The 22025-nt window shown below is 44.7% G+C and overlaps 1 protein-coding gene across 2 annotated transcripts; it reads right to left on the bottom strand.

Annotated features, from left to right (window-relative positions):
- Window positions 1-849: 849 nt before the first annotated feature.
- On the bottom strand, window positions 850-21504 carry Ttc5 (tetratricopeptide repeat domain 5). Of its 2 annotated transcripts, XM_038310425.1 has the most exons (10): window positions 21420-21504; window positions 16574-16706; window positions 12886-13097; window positions 12406-12556; window positions 10169-10260; window positions 8567-8623; window positions 7525-7671; window positions 7217-7431; window positions 3195-3339; window positions 850-1471 (listed from the first exon to the last, which is right to left on the bottom strand). In XM_038310425.1, the coding sequence occupies exons 1-10, from the start codon at window positions 21468-21470 to the stop codon at window positions 1352-1354; spliced, it is 1323 nt and encodes a 440-aa protein (XP_038166353.1). In that variant the 5' UTR covers window positions 21471-21504; the 3' UTR covers window positions 850-1351. The 2 variants fall into 2 exon arrangements, with proteins under 2 accessions (XP_038166353.1, XP_038166354.1); XM_038310426.1 differs by lacking the exons at window positions 10169-10260; window positions 16574-16706; window positions 21420-21504 and having other exon boundaries at window positions 12886-12929.
- Between the last annotated feature and the right edge of the window lie 521 nt (window positions 21505-22025).

Genomic DNA, 22025 nt, shown 5'->3' with positions numbered 1-22025 from the left:
GAAACTGCTCATCCCTCAACCACTGATAAAGCACATGGTGTCTGGATTGGATAAACAGGACACAAGGAAAAGGACTGCCATACAGTCCTTTTCCAAAACAGGTTCTGAAAAATTCCCTGCCTCTGAAAATGGTGTCAGTTACACTAGGCCTTAGGTAAAGTTGATTGCTTCAATGCTGCAAATGAGACTTTGGGTGATTGCCCAGGTAGCCACCACTGCCTGTCTTTGTCTCCATCATATACTGCTCGACTCTTAAGTAATATTATCTCCCTCCTCAGGCTTTCGATGGGATTGAAGATTAGACAGTCAGCTTATTTCCGATGCAAGACTTAAGACTTTTTGGAATAGAATGTTTATTAAAAAATTTGTCAGGGCTGGAGAGATGGCTCAGAGGTTAAGAGCACTGCCTGCTCTTCCAAAGGTCCTGAGTTCAATTCCCAGCAACCACATGGTGGCTCACAACCATCTGTAATGGGGTCTGGTGCCCTCTTCTGGCCTGCAGGCATACACACAGACAGAATATTGTATACATAATAAATAAATTTTAAAAAATAAATAATAAATAAATAAATAGCCATGTGTTCCTTGCTTAATATTGTTTATGTTGTTTGTAATTTTATACTTGATATCTGTTCCTACTGTATATAGTTTTGTATTGGATTGCACTTGTTTAGACAAAAGGGGGAGGTGATGGGGAAGCTTTGTTAACCAATTATCTTTGAAAGGTGGGACCAAGTTAGGGCATGGCTTTCTGGACCCGGAGAAAAACGGGTGCATGGCCCAGATGCGCTCTCTCTGTGGCTTAGAACCCTTATAAAAGGAGATAATAAGGAGACAAAACTATAATGTAAATTTTTTCCCAAACAACTTTAATTTTGTTCCAGCCCTAAGGAAGAGAAAGAACTTTTTGAGACAGGGTCTCACTAATGTAGTCCTGGCTAGCCTAGAACTCCCTATACAGGATCAGGGTGGCCTTGAACTCACAGAGATCTACCTTCCTTTGCCTCCCACCACACCCATCAGAACTTAAATCTAAAATTAAAAAAAAAAAAAAAGCTTAAAAACGAAGCCATAAAAAAGTTAAGTCCCTCGGCAATAAATAGTAAACAGATATACACATACATATGAGACTCAGAAAGGAGGCAAGAACAGGGATCTTGGGAGCTGTCAAAACATCTCAGGACTTGGGAAAAGTCTCCCCTAACAGGGTCCATCAGTGCTTGTTCTTCCTGTAGTCAGCACAGCTGAAGAGGCAGGGGAATAACCATGGGTGGTAACGGCTCTGAAGAGGGCTGAAACACCATAGGGAGAAGAAAGAAGAGTCTCTGTTCACAACACTCCTGCCACCAGGTCATTCACACTGTGGCCTTGAAGCCACGGTGGCAGTGGCTTGGCTGCTGGAGTTCTGTGGCTTTCCATTCACCACCAGCAGGAGAGGCGTTTCCACGCGGACACTGGAGAAGGAGTAGTTCTAGAAAAGACAGACCAGGTCAGCAAAGCAGCCTATGCCGTCTAACCCGCCCCCCCCCATGTGTACCCCTTATGTCTGTCTTACATTGGAGAAAAGTGAATCAACAAAGGAGACAGCTTGAGACAGACAGAGCATCAACAACATGACAACAAGAATATTCAAAAAGAGTAAACTGTTTGCACTGCCTGAGAAAAAGGAACCATCAGCTCTCTGAGAATCTGCCCCTCTTTCTTGACAGAGATAGTAGCCAGCCAGAACCATGGGAATTTGCTAGTCTGTAAAGCCCCAAATTAACCTGCCAAATACAAATTAAGACTACTTTTTTATGTTAATGAGGAACAAACTATGTAAAGGAATTTTGTTTTTTGAGACAAGGTTTCTCTGTAGTTTTGGAGCCTGTGCTGGAACTCACACTGTAAACCAGAGTGGCCTTGAACTCACAGAGATCCATCTGCCTCTGCCCCCCTAGTGCTGAGATTAAAGGTGTGCACCACCACCGTCCAGCTATGTAAAAGAATTTAAGCCTTGTCCTAGTAACAGGAAAGGTACCAGCTCAGAAGGATGCTGAGCTTTATGGCCTACTGGAGAAGCCTCCTCCAGGAAATGCTTGATTGACACTGTGGAACAGGCTCTTTTAAACCACAGTAAAATTCTCACAAGTATTATTATTTTTACAAAGTCCCAACAAGAATATGGGCAAGTATGGAGGGTATTAAAAGCAATTCATATGTGAACATAATCAATAAACTCATAGTAAAATGCATGTAAAATGCAAATGGATACATTTTTAGTGCTATTATCGTCCAACCAGTTTGTCACTAACTGTGTTTCGGTGTTCAGAATAAAATTACAGGGCTGGAGGAGTGCAGCTGTTAAAGCTCTCACTGCTCTTCCAGAGGAACCAGCACCAGACAGCTCACAGCTGTCTACAACTCCAGTTCCAGGGCATCCGGTGCCTTTTTCTGGCCTCCAAGGGTACCAAGCACATGCATGATGCAATACATACATGTAGGAAAAGCATCCATCCACATTAAAATACATACATACATATATATATATATATATATATATATATATATATATATATATATATATATATGCCAGGCGTGGTGGCACACACCTTTAACCCCAGCACTCAGGAGGTAGAAGCAGTTGGATCTCTGTGAGTTCAGCTTAGTCTATACAGTGAGTTCTAGGAAGCCAGGGCTATGTAGAGAGATCCTGTCTCAAAAAAAAAACTAATAAACTGAGATGTATTCACTAGTTATCACTAGAATACCCAGGAGATATTACAGCCCATTCTTTAATTCCTTTTTGCGTACGAGTAGTTTCCTTTACAGTAAATACAGATATATCTGTGTGTGATCTATTTGCATATTTATATATGTAAATAGGTGTACATGTTTATATATACATATTTATATATAAGTACAAATACATATTACACATGCAAGCATACATGTATGTATATAATACACATGAAAGTGCGCATATGTGTAAATAATATAATATATACATGTAGAGCACACATATCATATACATGTAAATAACACAGAAAAGTATGCACATCACACATGTGTAGATAATATATACAAACACATGCATTACTTTTACTTCTAATGTTTTTTTGGGGGGGTGGTTTTTGGAGACAGGGCTTCTACTTCTGTGTTTTAAAGAGAGTTCCAGGGCCTGTGAGTCACATCGACTCCTGGATATCACTCACCTTTCCCTTGTGCTGAATCTGGTGATGCCGCAGGTTGGGCTCCGGAATGGCGACGGAGTCCCCAATGAGCACACCCCAGCTCTGCACCACATTATACACCATCACCGCATAGCAAGGCCCGTCTGAGTCTACCAGACCAAATGTGCTTCCAGGTTGATGTGGGTTAGAGAGGGAGAGAAACAAATTAAAGGTTTGTGGGAAGGAAAAAAATAGAGCAAAACAACGAATGCATTCATGGTCACTTACTTAGAAATCTACAAGTACTGTTATCCACGACATAATTTGAATCCTCATTTACCTTAGGTTTTATGCCTTTAGGAAACAATAACAAGGCTCAATAATCATGTCACTCTACTAAGAACTCAGGACACATATGCACCGAGGTCATTCAATAAACGTTAATAATGAACTGACCCAAAACCCTGCAGCTGGACCATTCTTCCTGGTCTATCAATTTAACTAACATATACTTAACCAAACCCTCTGCAGTCACTATCAATGTAGGCTGATTCCACACAAACTTTGATTAATTACTACATATCAAGCACTGTTAGCAGTAAGATCCTAATCCAGCCATAAATGACCCATAAACAATCTAGCAGGAGTCAAATAAAACACCACCACTTGTGTTGGTTGTGCTCGGCGGGAGGCTGCTGGATGCTTGAGAGCTGGGACAAACCTACAATTCCGCCATGCAGAAAGCTCAGCTAAGTAGATCCCAAGTTCAAGGCCAGCTTGAAATACATAGAATTTACAATCAACCTGAACTATGTAGTAAAACTCCATTCCAAAAAGCAAAAGGGAAAATAAGGAAATATGGTGAGAAAAACGGAAAATGAGTGGTTAAAACAGGAAAGCTAAACTCAGTGTGCCAGCACAGTGATCCCAGCATTGGTGAGTGGGAGGCAGGATCCTGAAGGTCAGTTAGACTCTGTCTAAAAAGACTGGGTGGTTCAGTTATTCACACGCTTGCTGTGCCAGCATGAGGACTAGAATTCAGAGCCTCAGAATCACACGATCGATCGTGAGGTCTACACTGCCCACCGGTAACTCCAGCCAAGGATCAAGCTGATCAAACATCTAGACTAGCTACAACAGTCAGCTCAGGGTTCAACTGAGAAACCTATCCCCATGAATAAGGTGGCGGGCAACTGAGGAAGACATTTAACACCAACCTCAGCACGCAGGCACACACACACACACAAACACCCCACATACATACAAAGAAACATACACACAAAGAGACATACGCACAACAAGGCAGGGAAACTGGGAAGACAGCCCAGCTGACACAGAGCTGACCATGAGAGCATAAAGACCTGAATTCAGGCCCTTAACCATTTATGTAAAAAGGCTGTGGTCCTACCGCTGGGGAATGGAAGAAAGGAGGGTCCCCGGGCCTTGCTGGCCTGCTGGTCTTGTTCTGCACATGAACTCCAGATTCAGTGGCGTGTTCCTCCCAATTGCTGCATCCCTCCTAGCTGTAACACGTCCTCCAAGAGGGAAGGGAAGGCTCCCCAGCCTCAAAGTCTCACATGTGCAGGAGACTATGAAAGGCAGAAGTGTCTGAGGGCCACTCTGTTACTGTAAAGGGAGTGAACGGTGCGTGGTCCACCCCACTCAGAAAGGAGCACCGCCCACGTCAGAGTGGTCACGCCTGCTCCTGTAAGCAATCCCTCACCCATGCTCTTGTTTGTGAGTGCAACAGAACAGAAACTCGTTGGTTCATGAAATTAGACACTGGAGCGATCGCTATTTTGGTCTGTCCTGTGCTCCCTTTCTGGTGTAAGTAGACATATATGTTGTGTCTTGCTAGAAAAAAAAAAAATCTGTCACACAAGTACCAACTCCAAAAAGTCGTCCTCTGACCTTCACATGCATGCCATGGCATATGTGCACGCATGATCACATGTACACTTATCATAATAAGTTATAAAAGAGAAATGAGGCCCAGCATGCTGGTGCACATCCAACACTTGAGTGGCAGAGGCAGGTGGCCCTCTGTGAGGGCAAAGCCAGCCTGCTCTCACAGTGAGCTCCAGGACAGCCACGGCTGGCACTGAGAGACCTGCCTCCAAAAGGAAGGCAGTAACTGAGGATGCTACAGAGCCACATAGCGGGAGCGTGGGCACAGTGGTAATCTACTTCACAGATTACAGGCCTGTGGTCCAGCACCTGGAAGGCAAAGACGGGGGTGGGGATAGGGGGTTATCACTGCAGGGCTGAGGCTAGCCCAAATAGTTCCCAGCACCTACAAGGTAGCTCACAGCCATCAGAAACTCTAACTCCAGATCTGATGCCCTCTTCTGACCTCTGAGAGCACTAAGCACACACACACTGGAACGTCGGCATGATGGCTCTGCAGGACACGTGCAGGGCAGAGAACTGGCGTGTTCCTCACAATTGCTGCATCCCTCCTAGCTGTAACACGTCCTCCAAGAAGTGTTGAAGAACCAAGCAAGCACAGTACTCACCAAACCCTGAGTTTTTAAGATCTGACATTTTTCTAGGCTGGGAAGATGGTTCTGTGAGTAAAGCACCTGCCACGGTGGCTGCCAATCCGAGTTCAACCCCCAGGATGCACATGGTGGGAGAGAGAAACCAACTCCCACTCATGCTCCACACATGCTCCTCGGCATGTGCACGCCCACATTTGCACATAAAATGAATTATAAATGCCTTTAAATTCTTTCTAAGTAAACAATCTAAGTCTCTCCTTTGCTGGGCTGTGTCCTTTATATTTTTTTTCCTCACTCCCTAAACACTTATGCCAAAACCCAAATAAACAAACAATAAATACAAACCCTCTGCTCAAAAAGTTCCCTGCCTGAAAATATAATTCTTGAACTACAGATAGGAGACTACAGAGTTGGTCTTGTTCTGCCACACAAAACAAAGTGACAGTAAGCCAGGAAACAAGCTGTGTGTTTACAGATATAAAGATATAAATACAGATAAAGATAGAGATATAGATAGATATAGAAAGAAAGGAGGTAAGAGGGAAGAAAGAGGGAGGGAGGGAGGGAGGGAGGGGGAGGGGGAGAGGGAGAGGGAGAGGGAGAGAGAGAGAGCGCCCAAAGCAAAAGATCCCAACCAGCCCCTACTCTAACTCAAAGCTCACTTCCTAGAACTATCTAGAAACAGAATTAAATTTTTCTTTCTTCAACTCTGTGATTCTGAACACTCAAAGAAGATAAAGAATTTTAAAGTTTCTCCCTCTTACTTTAAAAACAACATGCCAAGGGGGTTGGAGAGATAACTCATGGAGCAAGAGAGCTTGTTGATCTTACAGAGGACCCAGGTTCAGTTCCCAGGATCCACATGGTTGCTCACAACCATCCATAACTCCAGTTCCAGAGAATCTGAAGTTTTCTGAACTTCACACACAGCACAAACGTGCACACACTCACACACAGCACACAGACATGCATACACTCACACAGCACACAGACATGCACACAAACACTCACACAAGCACACAGACATGCACACTCACACAGCACATAGACATGCACACAAACACACAAGCACAAAGACATGCACACAAACATTCATGCACATTTTTTTAAAATGACCTGTGAGTTTCAGGTATGAATTTAGGAATTGACAAAGCAGCAATCTCAGGGGAAAGCATCAGGCAGTGGCAGAACCCACAAATGCCTCTACTATGAGACTGTTGGGAGACCAGCAAGGCAGCTCATTGGGTTAAATCTCCTGCTGCCAAGCCTGGTGGCCATGTCTGATGGGACCCACACACTGGAAGAAACAATCCGTCTCTGAATGCCACATGAAGACTGGCACACGTTCACTGTCACACACATACATAAGATAAATAAATGTAACAGAACTGTACTACTGTAAAATAATTAATAATAATAATAAAAGAGATCGCTTGGTATCTCCTAGACAGGCTTGCACATGGAGCAGGTCCCATTAGTAGTAAAAGTTGATGATGTGTAAAATGTCTTTACCAGCCAGGAAGTGAGAACAATTAGTTAATGGGGAAGTAAAATGAAACTCACAAGGGGACTTTCTCCTCTGCGGTCAGGCTGAACACCACCTTCCCCAAGACCACAGCACCGCTGTTCACCCCAGGCTGCAGCGAGCTCAGGGGCTTGCGCTCCAAGGTCACCTTCTGCCCGGTGGCTGACTGATAGCGCCCATCACCACAAGGGCCCAGATGGGCTGGACGCAAGCTTCCCAGCATGCTGTGGAGCTTTTTGGGTTTTGTCTTTCCCTGCAATAGAAGGAGAAAGAGACCAGCTGGAAGCTGGCATACTGACCCACTACCACCTAAATGTATTCCTTTTGTATGTGACTGGCAGTTCACCTTGCTCTCCAGGAGGCTGGTTAGCCTAGTGAGGAATTCCATGAGTTGTTGCTCTCGTTGCCGGGGCTCTGGCCATGCAGGGTCCAGTGCAGCCGCCTGAGAGAAACCCTCTAGGGCCTCCCCGTAACTCTCTTCATATTTATGTAACTGTAGGAAAGTAACCAAGATTATCAGAATAGACAAGCAACCTACATGGAAGAAAGACTATAATGGAAAACTGTATCCCCTCAGTCCTGTCCCCGTCAGGAGACAACTGTACACCTCAGTCCTGTCCCCGTCAGGGGACAACTGTACACCTCAGTCCTGTCCCCGTCAGGGGACAACTGTACACTCTCAGTCCTGTCCCCGTTAGGGGACAACTGTACACCTCAGTCCTGTCCCCGTCAGGGGACAACTGTACACCTCAGTCCTGTCCCCGTCAGGGGACAACTGTACACCTCAGTCCTGTCCCCGTCAGGGGACAACTGTACACTCTCAGTCCTGTTCCCGTCCTATACTGGGCCCCGTTCTTCTGGGCCAAGGTGAAGACAGTACAAAGACAAACTCGTTTCCCGGACACTTAACTCACAAACCCTGAAGCTGTGGAGCATGCTGGGTCATACCATTCTATTCATACTTAAAACCAAAAGTCTCCTAAGCCACCTCCCCATCCGCGTCAGTCCTTTCCTTCCCTCAAGTGAGTCCTAGGGTCACACTGAGGTCACACTGAGGTCAGACTCAGCTAGCTCTTCCTAAGCAGAATCAGGCTTTCCTCTCATGGCCCAGCTTTGTCCCTGTGTGACTCAGTCAGTTACCTCAGAAGCTAAGGCTCGGCTGTCTTTTTTTTTTAAGACATCTTATTTTATAAGTGCTTTGCCTGTGTGTATGTGTGTGCCATGGGTATGCTCGAGTTCCCTAGAACTGAAGTTAGAGCCACACAGGGCTAGGCACCAAACCAGGTCCTCTGTCAGAGCAGTGGTGCCCTGAGCCTCCCAGCCATCTCTGCAGGCCCTGTATGTCCTTTGTATTTTACCTGCAGATGAGCGCCACCCACGGATCTTACCGTCGCCCTGTTGAGATGAAGGTCGGGATTGCTAGAAGCTTTCCTGTCAACCTTCTCCTACAACGGGATAAAAAGATCAATGACATCCTGACTCAATTTGAAGGACTCAGCATGTTGCAGGCTTCATCTCCTCAGAAGAGACCTGAGGTTCTTCAGAGCCGAAATGCTATCTGCACCCATGTTGCCGCTCAGCTCGTCAGTAACTAAGCTATGAAGCACCACTCTCTCTTTGAAGCCTCGGAGCTACAAACCTGACTGAATGTGTAGAACTTTAAAATATGGTCATACTAACCCACACAGTATTACAAAAATAGATAAAAGATAAAAATACGAAAGAATTCTGACTTTTCAAAATTAAGTCATAACACAGGTACAAACGAGGAAAGGCTAAGGCATGACTTATGAGGCAGTCATGGTGCTGTCCAGCTCCTTCAGAGACACAGGAAGTCACCTCTGACTCTGAAGGAAGGACTAAGCTCTGACACAGCAGAGAAACGTGGGGGAAATCACAGTGCTGATGTTTCTAACTATGTTCACTACGTAGGCACAGCATAAGCCAATCAACACGAACTAAGATTACTCAAACAGCTGTTTCAAAGACATTTTTAAATACAGAAGACGAAGTTGAGTTAAAACAATTATGTGCCGGGCAGTGGAGGCACACACCTTTATTCTTAGCTCTGGGGAGGCAATGGCAGGTGGATCTCTGTGAATCTGAGGCCACCCTGATCTACAGAGAGAGTTCCAGGACAGCTAGGGCTACACAGAGAACCCCTAACTAGTAAAACTAAACAAAAACAACGATACGGCAGAGGACAAACACAGAATTTTGAAGGCATGTTCTTGAAAATGTAAACATTCACAAAACTTTACAATTAGCGTAGAAGGCCGGATGTCTATAACACGGGCTCTCACAAGGCAGAGACAGGGGATCTCAAGTTTGAGGCCAGTCAGGGTTTCACACTGAGACCCAGTTTATAAAATAATAAATGCACAGTTTGAGGTAAACCTCTGGGCAGTCTCTGCATCACAGGTCTGAACTCACAATAGCTGCTTTCTTACTCTCCAGAAGGGGCAGAGAGCTGAGGAAGGTAAACAGCCACAGTGTAAAGAACCTGAACACAAAGGATGGCAGGAATATGGAGGCTATATAAACAGCATCTGAAAGTAGAGTGAGCCTTCTAACAGGGAAGAGAGGGCACTCTAAGCCTCAGAGAGCCAACCCCCAAGCGAGTGTCCTCAGTGTAAGCACAGCTTAGAACACAGAGCATTGTGAGCTCCACTGTGTGGCTCCCTGCAAACATGAAGCCTAACCATGGGAGACCCAGAGCCACTACCTAATCTTCAGAGCTTCCCTTCCCTTTAACATTACACAAGCATTGTTCTACTAAGCTTTTTGCCCTACTAAGAAGAGATGAGCATGCCAGAACAGGCTCCATGATTCCACTACGCATGCCTGTAAGAAACCGAGGAAACTCAAGGCACCATCCCTAATATCTAAAGTCCCCGATGCAGACACATGAGCTGCAAGCCATCTCTGCCAGCACTACTCCTGATTCAGTCACTGCCTCTGCGTCCACCCTGGGGATCCCAAGTACTTACTGCTTGAGCATAGGCACTGAGGGCTTGCTGGGAGATCTTAGGGTTCTGGCCAGTATTAAAATAAAGAGAAAGGTATGCGTTCCCCAGGATATCTGCAAGAGCAACAGCAATGTGCCATCTCAGAGCCCAGTCCAAGATGCGACCAGCAGCTCTCGGGAGTCTGCATGTTTAAAGTGTTTGTTAGCATACATTATTGCATCTAATAATCCATATACGCATAGAATGTTTTAATTGTATGTATGTCCTTCATTATCCCTCTCCTGTCCCCCTTCCACGTCCACTGATCCCCCTTCTTCTCTATCAACACCTCTTCTTCAATCTGCTTATTTTAACCTACTGGGGTATGGGAACCTTACCAGTGGTCACAAGACAGAAGAAAATGTCTCTCCCTCTGCCAACAACCATTAAGTACCTATACATCCTCAGGGAGGGGTAGGGTCTTGTCAGATTTTGTGCTTCCAAATTTTTCTTTAAAAAAAAATTCACTTATTTTACTGTATGTGTATGCATGCTTTACCTATGTGTATGTCAATGTACTACACCACGCAATGCATGGAGGTCAGAAGAGGACATCAGATCCTGTGGAACCGGAGTTGTAATGCAGGTGCTGGGAACTGAACCTGAATTCTTTGAAAGACCAACCAGTGCTCTTAACCACTAAGCCATGTCGCCAGCCATTTTCCCCCTAAGTCAGGATCTCCTCAATGTGGCCCTGGCTGGCCTCTAACTAGCAAAGATCCACCTGCCTCTACCTCCTGAGCACGGAGACTCACCAGTCTATTTCTGAAAAGCCTTACCTCTCACCCAAACCAGGTATTTCACTGTATTGATTAGTTCAAATTCCACTGAGATAAACTAAAACTTGAACTCCCAATGATTTTACAAAAGCCCTGGTTGCTAGTTTTAGTTGGGGGAAAGGGTAGTGTTACATTGATTTTTTGTTTGGTTGGTTTGGGGGGAATCACTTGACACAAGCTAGGGTCATCTGAGAAGAGGGAGAATCTTAATAATTCATCTTCAATAAGATGCCTCTATCCAATTGAGCTGCAAGTATGTCCGCGGGTCATTTTCTTGATTAATGATTGATGTGGGAGGTGTGCCAACCTACTGTGGGCAGCACCACACCTGGACAGGTAGGCTGCCTTCCTGCTTCAATTCCTGTCTCGAGGTTCCTGCCTCGAGTTCCTGCCTGACCTCCCTTTACAGTGGACGGTGATAAGCTATATGCTGAAATAAATCCTTTTCTCCCCAAGTAGCTTTTGGTCACGTTTACTGCAGCAATAGAAGGTAAACAAGGACACCTGCACTGCTTAAAGGGAAATGTAAGTCTCCAAGAGCTCCAATAGCAGCTCATCAGAACACGGGGCTGAAGGCCACCTCGGCAGTGAGGAGTGCAAGCAGCAGAATCATAGGTCATAGAGCCAGAGGTCAGATCCCAGCTAGGCACCCATCAAACATTGGTAACTCCACCTAGGGATACAATAGCATCTTCTGGTCTCCACGTGTGCATGGGCATTCATACATGCATGGATGTGCACACACAAACATGCACATACAAAAGTTTAAAAAAAAAAAGAAAAACAAGCTTAGGGCTTCACAGCTGGCCTCCCAGTGATTCTAGTACATAGCCGTGGCTGAGAACCCCTACTGTATTCTAGTACATAGCCATGGCTGAGAACCACTACTGTATTCTAGTACATAACCACGGCTGAGAACCACTACTGTATTCTAGTATGTAGCCACAGCTGAGAACCACTACTGTATTCTAGTACATAACCACGGCTGAGAACCACTACTGTATTCTAGTACATAACCACAGCTGAGAACCACTACTGTATTCTAGTACATAACCACGGCTGAGAACCACTACTGTATTCTAGTACATAACCACGGCTGAGAACCACTGCTGTATTCTAGTACATAACCACGGCTGAGAACCACTACTGTATTCTAGTACATAACCACGGCTGAGAACCACTACTGTATTCTAGTACATAACCACGGCTAAGAACCACTGCTGTATTCTAGTACATAACCACGGCTGAGAACCACTGCTGTATTCTAGTACATAACCACGGCTGAGAACCACTGCTGTATTCTAGTACACAGCTGTGGCTGAGAACCCCTACTGTATTCTAGTACATAGCCGTGGCTGAGAACCACTACTGTATTCTAGTACGTAGCCATGGCTCAGAACCACTACCGTACAAGCCTGGACATCTTTTCCTAACACTCACACCAGGAGCGGCCATCAAGGACATCCATCTGCACAGCCAACTTAGCCTGCCGGACACTGTCCATGACATGACGAGAATGCTCATCTCCGGAGTCGGTCTGCAGCTGCCGAAGCACCATTGACAAGTTCTGCAGGGAGACTTTGTTCTTGCACTGCAAATGGAGAGACACGCACTCAACTGCGCTGATTCTCCCTCCCCTTTCCAGGTCCACACTTACCTCGGTTTTCTCCTAATCCCCATTTCTTGCCACTAACTGCACCTTTAAAGCCTGTGGATAAGTCTGGGTGCTTTTTTCTTCACCCCTAGGCCAAACCTGATCTATCGTGTCTCCTTTCCCAGGCCTCTGTTCCCATCCATCCTCCCTTCTGATTCTATTCTCCTAGCTCGGATTCATTTCTGACCTGCTATTCTTCTTGGAGAGAAATTCAAAGAACCAAAGGAATCCCCTACTTCCCAACTTAAGGGGAACTGGTAGCTCACGTGGGTGAGGGCTCCCGAGAAGCAGGTGTGGGCAGCGGCAACATCCCCTTTCTTCCAGTGCACCTCACCCAGCTGGTTCCAGGCTTCCACCAGCTCAGGCTCCAGCTTCACAGCCTTTGACAGAAGCACCTCAGCCTGAGGGCTGTACTCAGGAGTCACATTCAGGGCCTTCCCCTTCAGCATTAGAGCCTGGGCCTCACCCTGGACAGGACCTAGGAAGAAGGGGTAAAGATCAGGCGGTGAAAAACCAGGGAGTGTTTTTCCTTAACAGATATGTGGCTGGAGACACCACCTAGATTTAGTGTGGACCAGCTTTGCTCCTTCCTGGGAATTCTCTTGCCTTCCAGCTCATTCCCATTTCTCTGCATCAGCCACCAATACCTAGAAAGACCCCCAGTGGGAGATTTTCACTACCTTCCAGTACCATCTCTGCCCTCCCTGCAGGTGCCCCTCCTCCCACCTGACTCCATCTCTGTATGCAGACCCAGGGCTCGCCCAGCCACTTCACCCCTCTCTCCAGGGATATTCTTCCTCTTACTGTTCAGGAGCTCCTCCTCTTATCAAACTTCCAACTCCCTGGGGACTCTTGGTGCAGACCTATCCCTTAGCTCGCTCCCCCAGACCAAATCTACAAATATAGGAAGACAGGAAGGACAAGAAACACAGATCAAAGGCACAGAAAATATTTTCAATAAAATCATACAAGAAAATTTCCCCAAACTAAAGAAAGTGCCTACTATAGTATAAGAAACATACAGAAGACTAAATAAACTGCACCAGAAAAGAAATTCCCCACACAACATATGTGCTGGTTTGAATGTAATTGGCCCCTGTAATCTCATAGGGAGTGGCACTATTAGGAGGTGTGGCTTTGTTGGAATAGGTCTGGCCTTGTTGTAAGAAGTGTATCACTGTAGAAGTGGCTTTGAGGTCTCATATATGCTCAAGCCACGCCCAGTGAATCAGACCACTTCCTGTTGCCTGTTTGTCAAGATGTAAGAACTCTCAGCTCCTTCTCCAGCACCATGTCTGCCTGCATCTGCCTGCTTCCCACCATAACAACAATGAACTAAACCTCTGAACTGTGAGTGAGCCACCATAATCAAAATGTTTTCCTTTATACAGTTGCCATGGTCATGTTGTCTCTTCACAGCAACAGAAACCCTAACTAAAACACATAATTACCAAGACATTAAATATACACAATAAAAAAGAAGATCGAAACCACGAGGGGAAAAGACAAAGTAATATATAAAGGCAGGCACTGACCTCTAAATGGAGCCTCCAAAATCCAGAAGGACCTGGGGAGGATATTCTATAAATTCTAAAAGACCAGAGATGCCTATCCAGACTACTAACCTCAACAAAACTATCAATCACAATACAAGAAAGAAAAACATTGCACAATAAAATCAAATATAAGCAGTATTTATCTACCAATCCAGTTCTGCTGAGGCACTAGAAGAAAAAACATTAGTCTGTAGAGTGTTTAACTATACCCAAAAAATTGAAAGGAATAAATAATTTCAGAGCAGCAAATCAAAAGAGGAAAACCCACACCATAACAACAAAATACAGGAATTAAAAAGCATTGCTCACTGATGACTCTCATACCAATTTCCTACTAAAAAGACAAAAACTAACAGACCGGATTAGAAAACAGGATCCATTTTTCTCCTATATCGCAGAGACACACCTTACCATCAAAGAAGACATCACTAAGGAAAAAATAATGGAAAAATGATATTCCAAGTAAATGGATCCCAAAAGCAAGCAGGTATAATCATTTTAATATCTGACAAAATAGACTTCAAACCAGACTAATCAGACAAGATGGGGAGAGACACTACACACTCATCAGAGGAAAAATCCACCAGGAAGACACTGCAATCCTAAACACGAATGCACCAAACATAAGGGCACCCAAGTACATAAAAGAAACACATTCACAGCTAAAATTACATAGTGACCTGCACACAGTGATAGCGGGTAAATTCAGTACCCTACTCTTGCCGAGAGACAGGCCATCTAGACAAAAAATAAAATAAAATAAAGAAATTCTGGAGTTAAATAATGTCATAAATCAAATGGACCTAGCAGATAATTACAGAACACTCCACCCAAACATTAAAGAATATACCTTCTTCTCAGAACTTCATGGAACTTTCTCCAAAATTGACCACATACTCAGACACAAAGCAAATCTCAATGTATGTAAGAAAACTGAAATAACACCCTGCACCCTATCTGACCGCCATGGACTAATGCTAGATAAACAACAGAAAGTATGCAAACTCATGGACACTAAACAATTCACTATTGAGTGAAAATGGGTCCAGAGAGAATGAAGAAGGAATCAAAGTCTTTGAAGAGCTGAGTGAAAATGAAAACAAGCATACTCAAGCTTGTGGGACACAATGAAGGCAGTTCTAAGAGGTGTACTACAGTACTAAATGCCTATAAAAAACAGTTAGAAAGATCTCATGTTAGAAGCAACAACAAACCTGAAAGCTCTAGAACAAAAAGAAGAAATAATGCCCAAAAAGAGCAGACAGCAAAAAATAATCAAACTTAGGACTGAAATAAACAAAACGAAAAAAAATAAAATAAAAATGAAAAGAATTGTTGGTTCTTTGAAAAAAAATCAGTAAGATTGATTAACCATCAGCCAATTAACTAAAAGACAGAAAGAGAAGATCCAAATTAGTAAAATTATAGATAAAAAGTGGACAATACAGCTGGGCGGTGGTGGCACCCGCCTTTAATCCCAGCACCTGGGAGGCAGAGGCAGGTGGATCTCTGTGAGTTCGAGACCAGCCTGGCTACAAGAGCTAGTTCCAGAGCAAACTCCAACGTTACAGAGAAACCGTGTCTTGAAAAACCAAAATATAAAAGAAAAAAAGAAAAAAGAAAAGTGGACATCACAACAGACACCAAGGAAATCCAGAAAATCATAAAGACATACTTTAAAACCCTACACTCCATCAAACTGGAAAACCAAAAGGAAATGGATGAATTTCTTGATATATATATGAATATCAGAATAGCAATTTAAGCAAAGTGAGGGAATTTCCTAGATAACTAGAAGCAGTAATTAAAAGTCCTCAGCAAACTGGGTGGTGGGCGCCTTTAATCCCAGCAGTTGAGAGGCAGAGGCAGGCGGATCTCTGTGAGTCCAAGGCCAGCCTGGTCTACAGAGTTCCAGGACAGCAAAAGCTGTTACAAAGAGAAACCCTGTCTCAGGAGAAAAAGAAAAAAAGTCCTCAGCAAACAAAACTTCAGAGCTGAGTTTAGGAAATAGACAGCAGGGTCTGCGTGCCATGGGAAGGGTTAGACTTCAGCCAATCAGCAGCCACACACCTGTAATCCCAAAACTGGGAGGCAGAGGCAGTAGACTTAAAAGTGATTTCAAGGCCAGCCTGGTCTAAATTCAAATTCTAAGTCACCCAAGGCAACATAGTAAGACCTTGTCTCAAAGAAAAAAAGAAAAAAAAAATAGAGGCAGAAAAATCAGTTAAGCATATTAAGATTATTACAAAAGGTATATTCTTTTATGCTGTTTGCTATAATCAAACCTTTGCAGTGGAAGAGCACCATCCCACACAGGAGCATGGCAGCACTCTGGTCTAACCTACAGCAGCCACACACAGTGAAGGGCAGGGGGCTGGATGCTCCCTGGTGCTCATACCCAGTACTTCCTCCATCTGCTGCAGGGTCTTCTCCATCTCGTCCTGCACATCCTGCTGCTTCCGTCCTGCATCCTCAACACTATGCGTCTCAAAATAACTGTCTCGAAATGAGTAGAGTCGATCCACCAGTTCCTGGAAAAAAAATCATTAAATGGGAAGATTTTACATCAACTGCACAGCTCTGATTCTCTTATCTAACAAGAGGGTTCCCAGTCCTGTAGAACGCTACACATCAGGAGGAAGGGCCAGGACCGCAGGATCTCATGGTCACAAACTGTCCCACACTGGTCCCTCGGCACTACATGTGTACTAATCTCACAGATCCCATCCCAGAAGGGAGAGACGCCTGGAGACCTGAAATAAACCAAAATCAACAACATCATTCTAATTTATTGCAATTTGGCATTAAACCTGGGCTTCTGAGTAGGGAAGAAGGCCTCGTGGGTAAAGTCAAGTGTCTGCTGCCAAGTCTGATGACCTGAGCTCAGCTCCCAGAACCCACATGGTAAAGGGAGACAGCCAGCTTCTGTAAGCTATCCTCTGACCTCTACACATGTGTCCTGGGCATGCATCCCAATACATAATTTTTTAAAATTTATCTTATAATTTCTGTATATGAGTGTTTTGATGTTGGATTTCCCTCTGTGTGCTGTGATTACCATTAATAAATAAAGAACTGCTTTGGACCTATAGCAGGGCAGAACCTAGCTAGGCAGGGAAAACTAAACTGAATGCTGGGAAAAGGAAGGCAGAGACAGAGAGAAGTCATGTCTCTCTCTGTCCGCCAGAGCCAGACAGAACTTTACCCGTTAAGCCACGGCCACATGGCGATACACAGATTACTAGAAATGAGTTGAATTAAGATATAAGTGTTAGCCAATAAGAAGCTAGACCTAATGGGCCAAGCAGTGATTTAATTAATATAGTTTCTGTGTGATTATTCCGGTTCTGAGCAGCTGGAAACAAACTAGCGGCCTTCTCTCTACAGTGTTTGGCCTGCAAGCATGTATGTAGATCACAGGTGCGTGCAGGCATGTATGTGGACCACAGGTGTGTGCAGGCATGTATGTGGATCACAGGTGCGTGCAGGCATGTATGTGGACCACAGGTGTGTGCAGGCATGTATGTGGATCACAGGTGCGTGCAGGCATGAATGTGGACCACAGGTGTGTGCAGGCATGAATGTGGATCACAGGTGCGTGCAGGCATGTATGTGGACCACAGGTGTGTGCAGGCATGTGTGTGTCTGTTACCTAGGGAGGTGGGAGCCTCCATGCGGGTGCTAGGAATTGAACCTGGGTCCTTTCCAAGAACAGTAAGTCCTCTTAAATATTGAGCCAATTCTCCAGGCCCCATAAAAATTTTTAAAATTGTTTTAAATCTCAGTCGTGGAGGTGCACTCCAATACAGACTGGGCTACAGTTTCAAAAAACATTAAAGCTGGGAGAGTATGGTTTCAAAAGGAATGGCCGCCACGGGCTCAGACTGGAATGCCTGGTCACCATTTGAAAGGATTAGGAGGTGTGGCCTTGTTGGGGGACGTGTGTCTCTGGGGGTGGGCTCTTAGGTTTCAAAGAGTCTCTCTCCTCCTGCCTCCTGGGGATCCAGATGCAGAACTCTCGGCTACTCCTCCAGCACCATGTCTGCCTGAGTGCCCAAGCTCCCAGCCAGGAAGATAAAGAACTAAACCTTTGAAAGTGTAAGCCAGCCCCAATTAAGTGCTCTCCTTTATAAGAGTTGCCGTGGTGTTGGTGCCTTCTTCACAGAATAAAACACTGGGGGGGGGGGCATACCAATAAAATATACTTTTAAGCACTGTTTACTCGTGGCTACAGATAGCACACATAAGGCTATCTGGGTTTCATCCCCAGAAACACACACACACACAAACACACACACATGCACGCACGCACGCACGCACGCACGCACGCACACACAGGCATGCACGCACACAGAAGAAACAAAAGAAAAACAAAACACTCCCAAAATAAAACTGCACTTTAAAAATATCGATTATCCATTATTTTTTCACATGTTGATATATGAAGATGCATGGCCTTGCTTTCCACCACAAACCAACCAATTTGAACTTGGTGACCTTGGAGAGTTTTGGGAGATTTTGTTTATTTGGGGTGTCCTCTCTAGCATTTTCTCACTGAGTAAATGTTAAAAGCGTCTAAGTCCTCCTGTCATGCCAGCAAAACTGTTTCACTATTCTTTCCTGAAGGCAAATAGCAGAAGGCCCACCAGTCCAACATACAGTCCAATCCCATTTAATTACATCAGCTATCACCCTGAGGTCACCCGCCTGGCTTTATTATCACAGTCTAGACTAAACCAGCTTCCTTACGGGACCGACTACTGCAAGAACTTCTCAACTGGTCAGTTTGCTTCTACTCCCCCAAAACTTGCGAGGAATTCACCACTGAAGACAATAAAATCTCTCCTCCAGTATGTCGAGATAGCACCTGACCCCCACAGCCACGGCACCAGACACCACCTCTCACCCTCCTTGCCCCCAGCTCCTCGGGCCATGGACTGTCCTCCAGCCCTTGGAGCCTTCGCTACCCCCGCATCTGGATCCTTTCCTAGGTCCCCTCTGTGACTCATTCCTCAGCAGGACTTGGGATAGGAGCTTAACCGCCTAGTTCTCAGAAAGACTTTCCCTAATTATCTGTCCGTTTGCTTTCTATTTGTATGATAAAAAGAAAGAAAAAAAGAAAAGACTAAAACCAATTTGGAGAGGAAAGGAAAGCTTGTAAAATATCTTGAACCTTCAGGGGAAGCCACAGCAGCAAATCAAGGCAGAGCCCTGGAGGCAGGAATTGAAGGTGAGGCCCTGGAGGCAAGCTGCTCACTGACTGGCTTTCCAGACCCAGTCCAGGACCAGCCGCCTGCCCACAGGGGGCTGCAGGGCTGGTCTCTCTCACTTCAATCGTGAACCCATCAATCGTGAACCCCCACAGTCTTGCCTACAGGCCAAATGAGACGTTTCCTCAACTGAGGCTCCCCCTTCCCAGATGATCCAGCTCATGGCTGATTGACAAAAAAAAAAAAAAAAAAAAAAAATGAACCAGCACACTACCTAAACCAAAGCAGCGCTCCCCCTCCCCTAGTTCTCTTCAAAGTGCCTAGCATTTTAAATTATATGACCTACTCATTCATTCCTCCTGGCATCACCACTGTGGGTTCCACAAAGGAAGGGTGTAAGCTTTAGAACAGGGGCTGGATCACAACAGGCTCTCATTAAATAGGGCGATTAAACGAACTAATGTAGCACCGTGGTACTAACGAATCCATATCTGCTGTGTGTAATTCAAGTGACACCTTCTTCTGCAGTGCTTTTAAACCCAGGAAAAACAGGTCCTGCAGAGACTGATCTGAAGCATATATATAAAGTCAGAATTAATAACAAGTCCTAGAATAAATTGGTCAAATGGTCTGTGGAACACAAGTTTTGGAGTTTTTTGTTTTGTTTTTTTTTTAAACAGAGTTCTAAGCAAAAGTCACTACCAACTGTCACACAATGAGCATGGCTGCAAATTCAGAATGAGGTCTTACTGTCTGTTTTTTAGTTGATTTGGTTTTTCAGGACTGAATAGCTTTCTGTGATGGCAATAGCAATATAAATAAGTTGTTACATGCAAGTAGGGAAATGTGAAAATAGGAAGTGATTCATAACCACTCCAAATAGCCTCAAGAAACACTATTTGGCATAACACTTTGTTTTTGTTTTGTTTTGTTTTTCTGTACCACCAAATGTACTTAGTGTGTCTAAAGTCTCTCTGAGGATAGGATCAAGAATCTGATTTCTAGCCAGGCCGTTGGTGCTGCACACCTTTAATCCCAGCACTCAGGAAGCAGATGCAGAGGCAGGCAGATCTTGGGCAATTCTAGGCTAGCCTTGTCTACAGTGAATTCCAGGACTGCCCAGGATACCCACAGAAACCTGTTTCGGGAAGAAAAAAAATCTGATTTCTGCCAACCACACTAAGGAATAAGGCTAATCAAGTCCATGCTGAGTGTTATTTTAACACACCCAAGAAACACAGAAACCTGATCAATGCTTTAAGAGTTGTTAGAAATAGCCCAGCATGGTGGCTCACGGCAGCCTGGCCTACAAAGCCAGTTCCAGAAGAACTAAAGTTACAAAAAAAAAAAGGAAGGAAGGAAGGAAGGAAGGAAGGAAGGAAGGAAGGAAGGAAGGAAGGAAGGAAGGAAGGAAGGAAAGAAAGAAAAAAAGAAAGAAAGAAAGAAAGAAAGAAAGAAAGAAAGAAAGAAAGAAAAAGACCCTGTCTCAATAAAAGGAACAAACTATTAAAAGTATTTAAGGATAGTCCTAGTTTAAATTTCAGGATGTCTTAGAGCACAAACTGAGTTTCTAAGGTTTAAGGAAAATACTGATCATTAAAACAAAAGACAGAAACTTGATGAAAAGTCCTTTCAGCTTTTCTACAACAGCCACCTGGGGAGGGGGTGGGGTTAGGAGATGAACAGAGTAAAACCTAAAGCTAACACCAGGGTGTCCGCTCTGCAGAGCAGCACCGAGTGCTGCCAAGTCCAAAGCAGAAAGATTCTAAAGAAATGGCTGCTGTGGAGACCAAAACAACTCCGTTAACAGTCAGGCGACCCGCCACTCCATTTACACGCGACTTGTGACCGAGGAATCCCGAGTGGGCGGACTTCCTCCGGCTCCCAACGAGCAGTCCACGCTGAGCCCCACTCTCCGCCGCCTGCTCTGACCGCTGCGCTCCCCCTTCCAGAGCAACCAGGTTTTTTTTTTTTTTTTTTTTTTTTTTTTTTTTTTTTGGTTTTTTCGAGACAGGTTTTAACTCACAGCCTCACCTGCAGTTTCTGCAAGACGTGCTTCTCTTCTTCCTCTTCATCAGCCATCATTCCAGCCACCGTCGGCTTCTCCTCCCCCAACTTTGTAACCACAGAGACCAGCCATTCTCGCGATGAAACCAACAGCGACATCTAGGGCTCTGGAGGCCCCCTGCCCCCGGAGACGAGGTTGCTGCTTGTGGGGCTCCAAGAAGTCCTGGACGTTTTTGTTTTGCTTCGTTTTTGTTGTTTGTTGGTGGTAGTGGTTGTTGTTGTTATTGTTTGGTGATGGTGGTGGTGGTGGTGGTGGTGGTGGTGGTGGTGGTGGTGGTCCCAAATTCCGAAATCAAAATGTTCTTAAATTAATTATAATCAAATTTTTGTTTCGTGTATTCTTGACCTTGCTTCTATCGCTCTTGAAAACCGAGAGCGGTTTTGAAAGTGTTTGGAGGTGTTTTGGAAGGGAAGGTACTACAAGGCTAACTTGTCTGAATATTTCCCAACTCTGAAGATTTCTGCACGTGTAATTTTTAGCATTTTTAATGCATTATCCTAATAAGTCTACTACATTTGGGATGGCATGCCACCATAATGTTCTCATATTCATTATTTCCGAAAGGGAACATA

The sequence above is a fragment of the Arvicola amphibius genome, chromosome 13 (genome assembly GCF_903992535.2).
Source record: "Arvicola amphibius chromosome 13, mArvAmp1.2, whole genome shotgun sequence".
In the NCBI taxonomy this organism is placed as follows: domain Eukaryota; kingdom Metazoa; phylum Chordata; class Mammalia; order Rodentia; family Cricetidae; genus Arvicola; species Arvicola amphibius.
The sequence above is the reverse complement of the archived record's forward strand: the minus strand, read 5'-3'. Positions and strand labels throughout refer to the sequence as shown.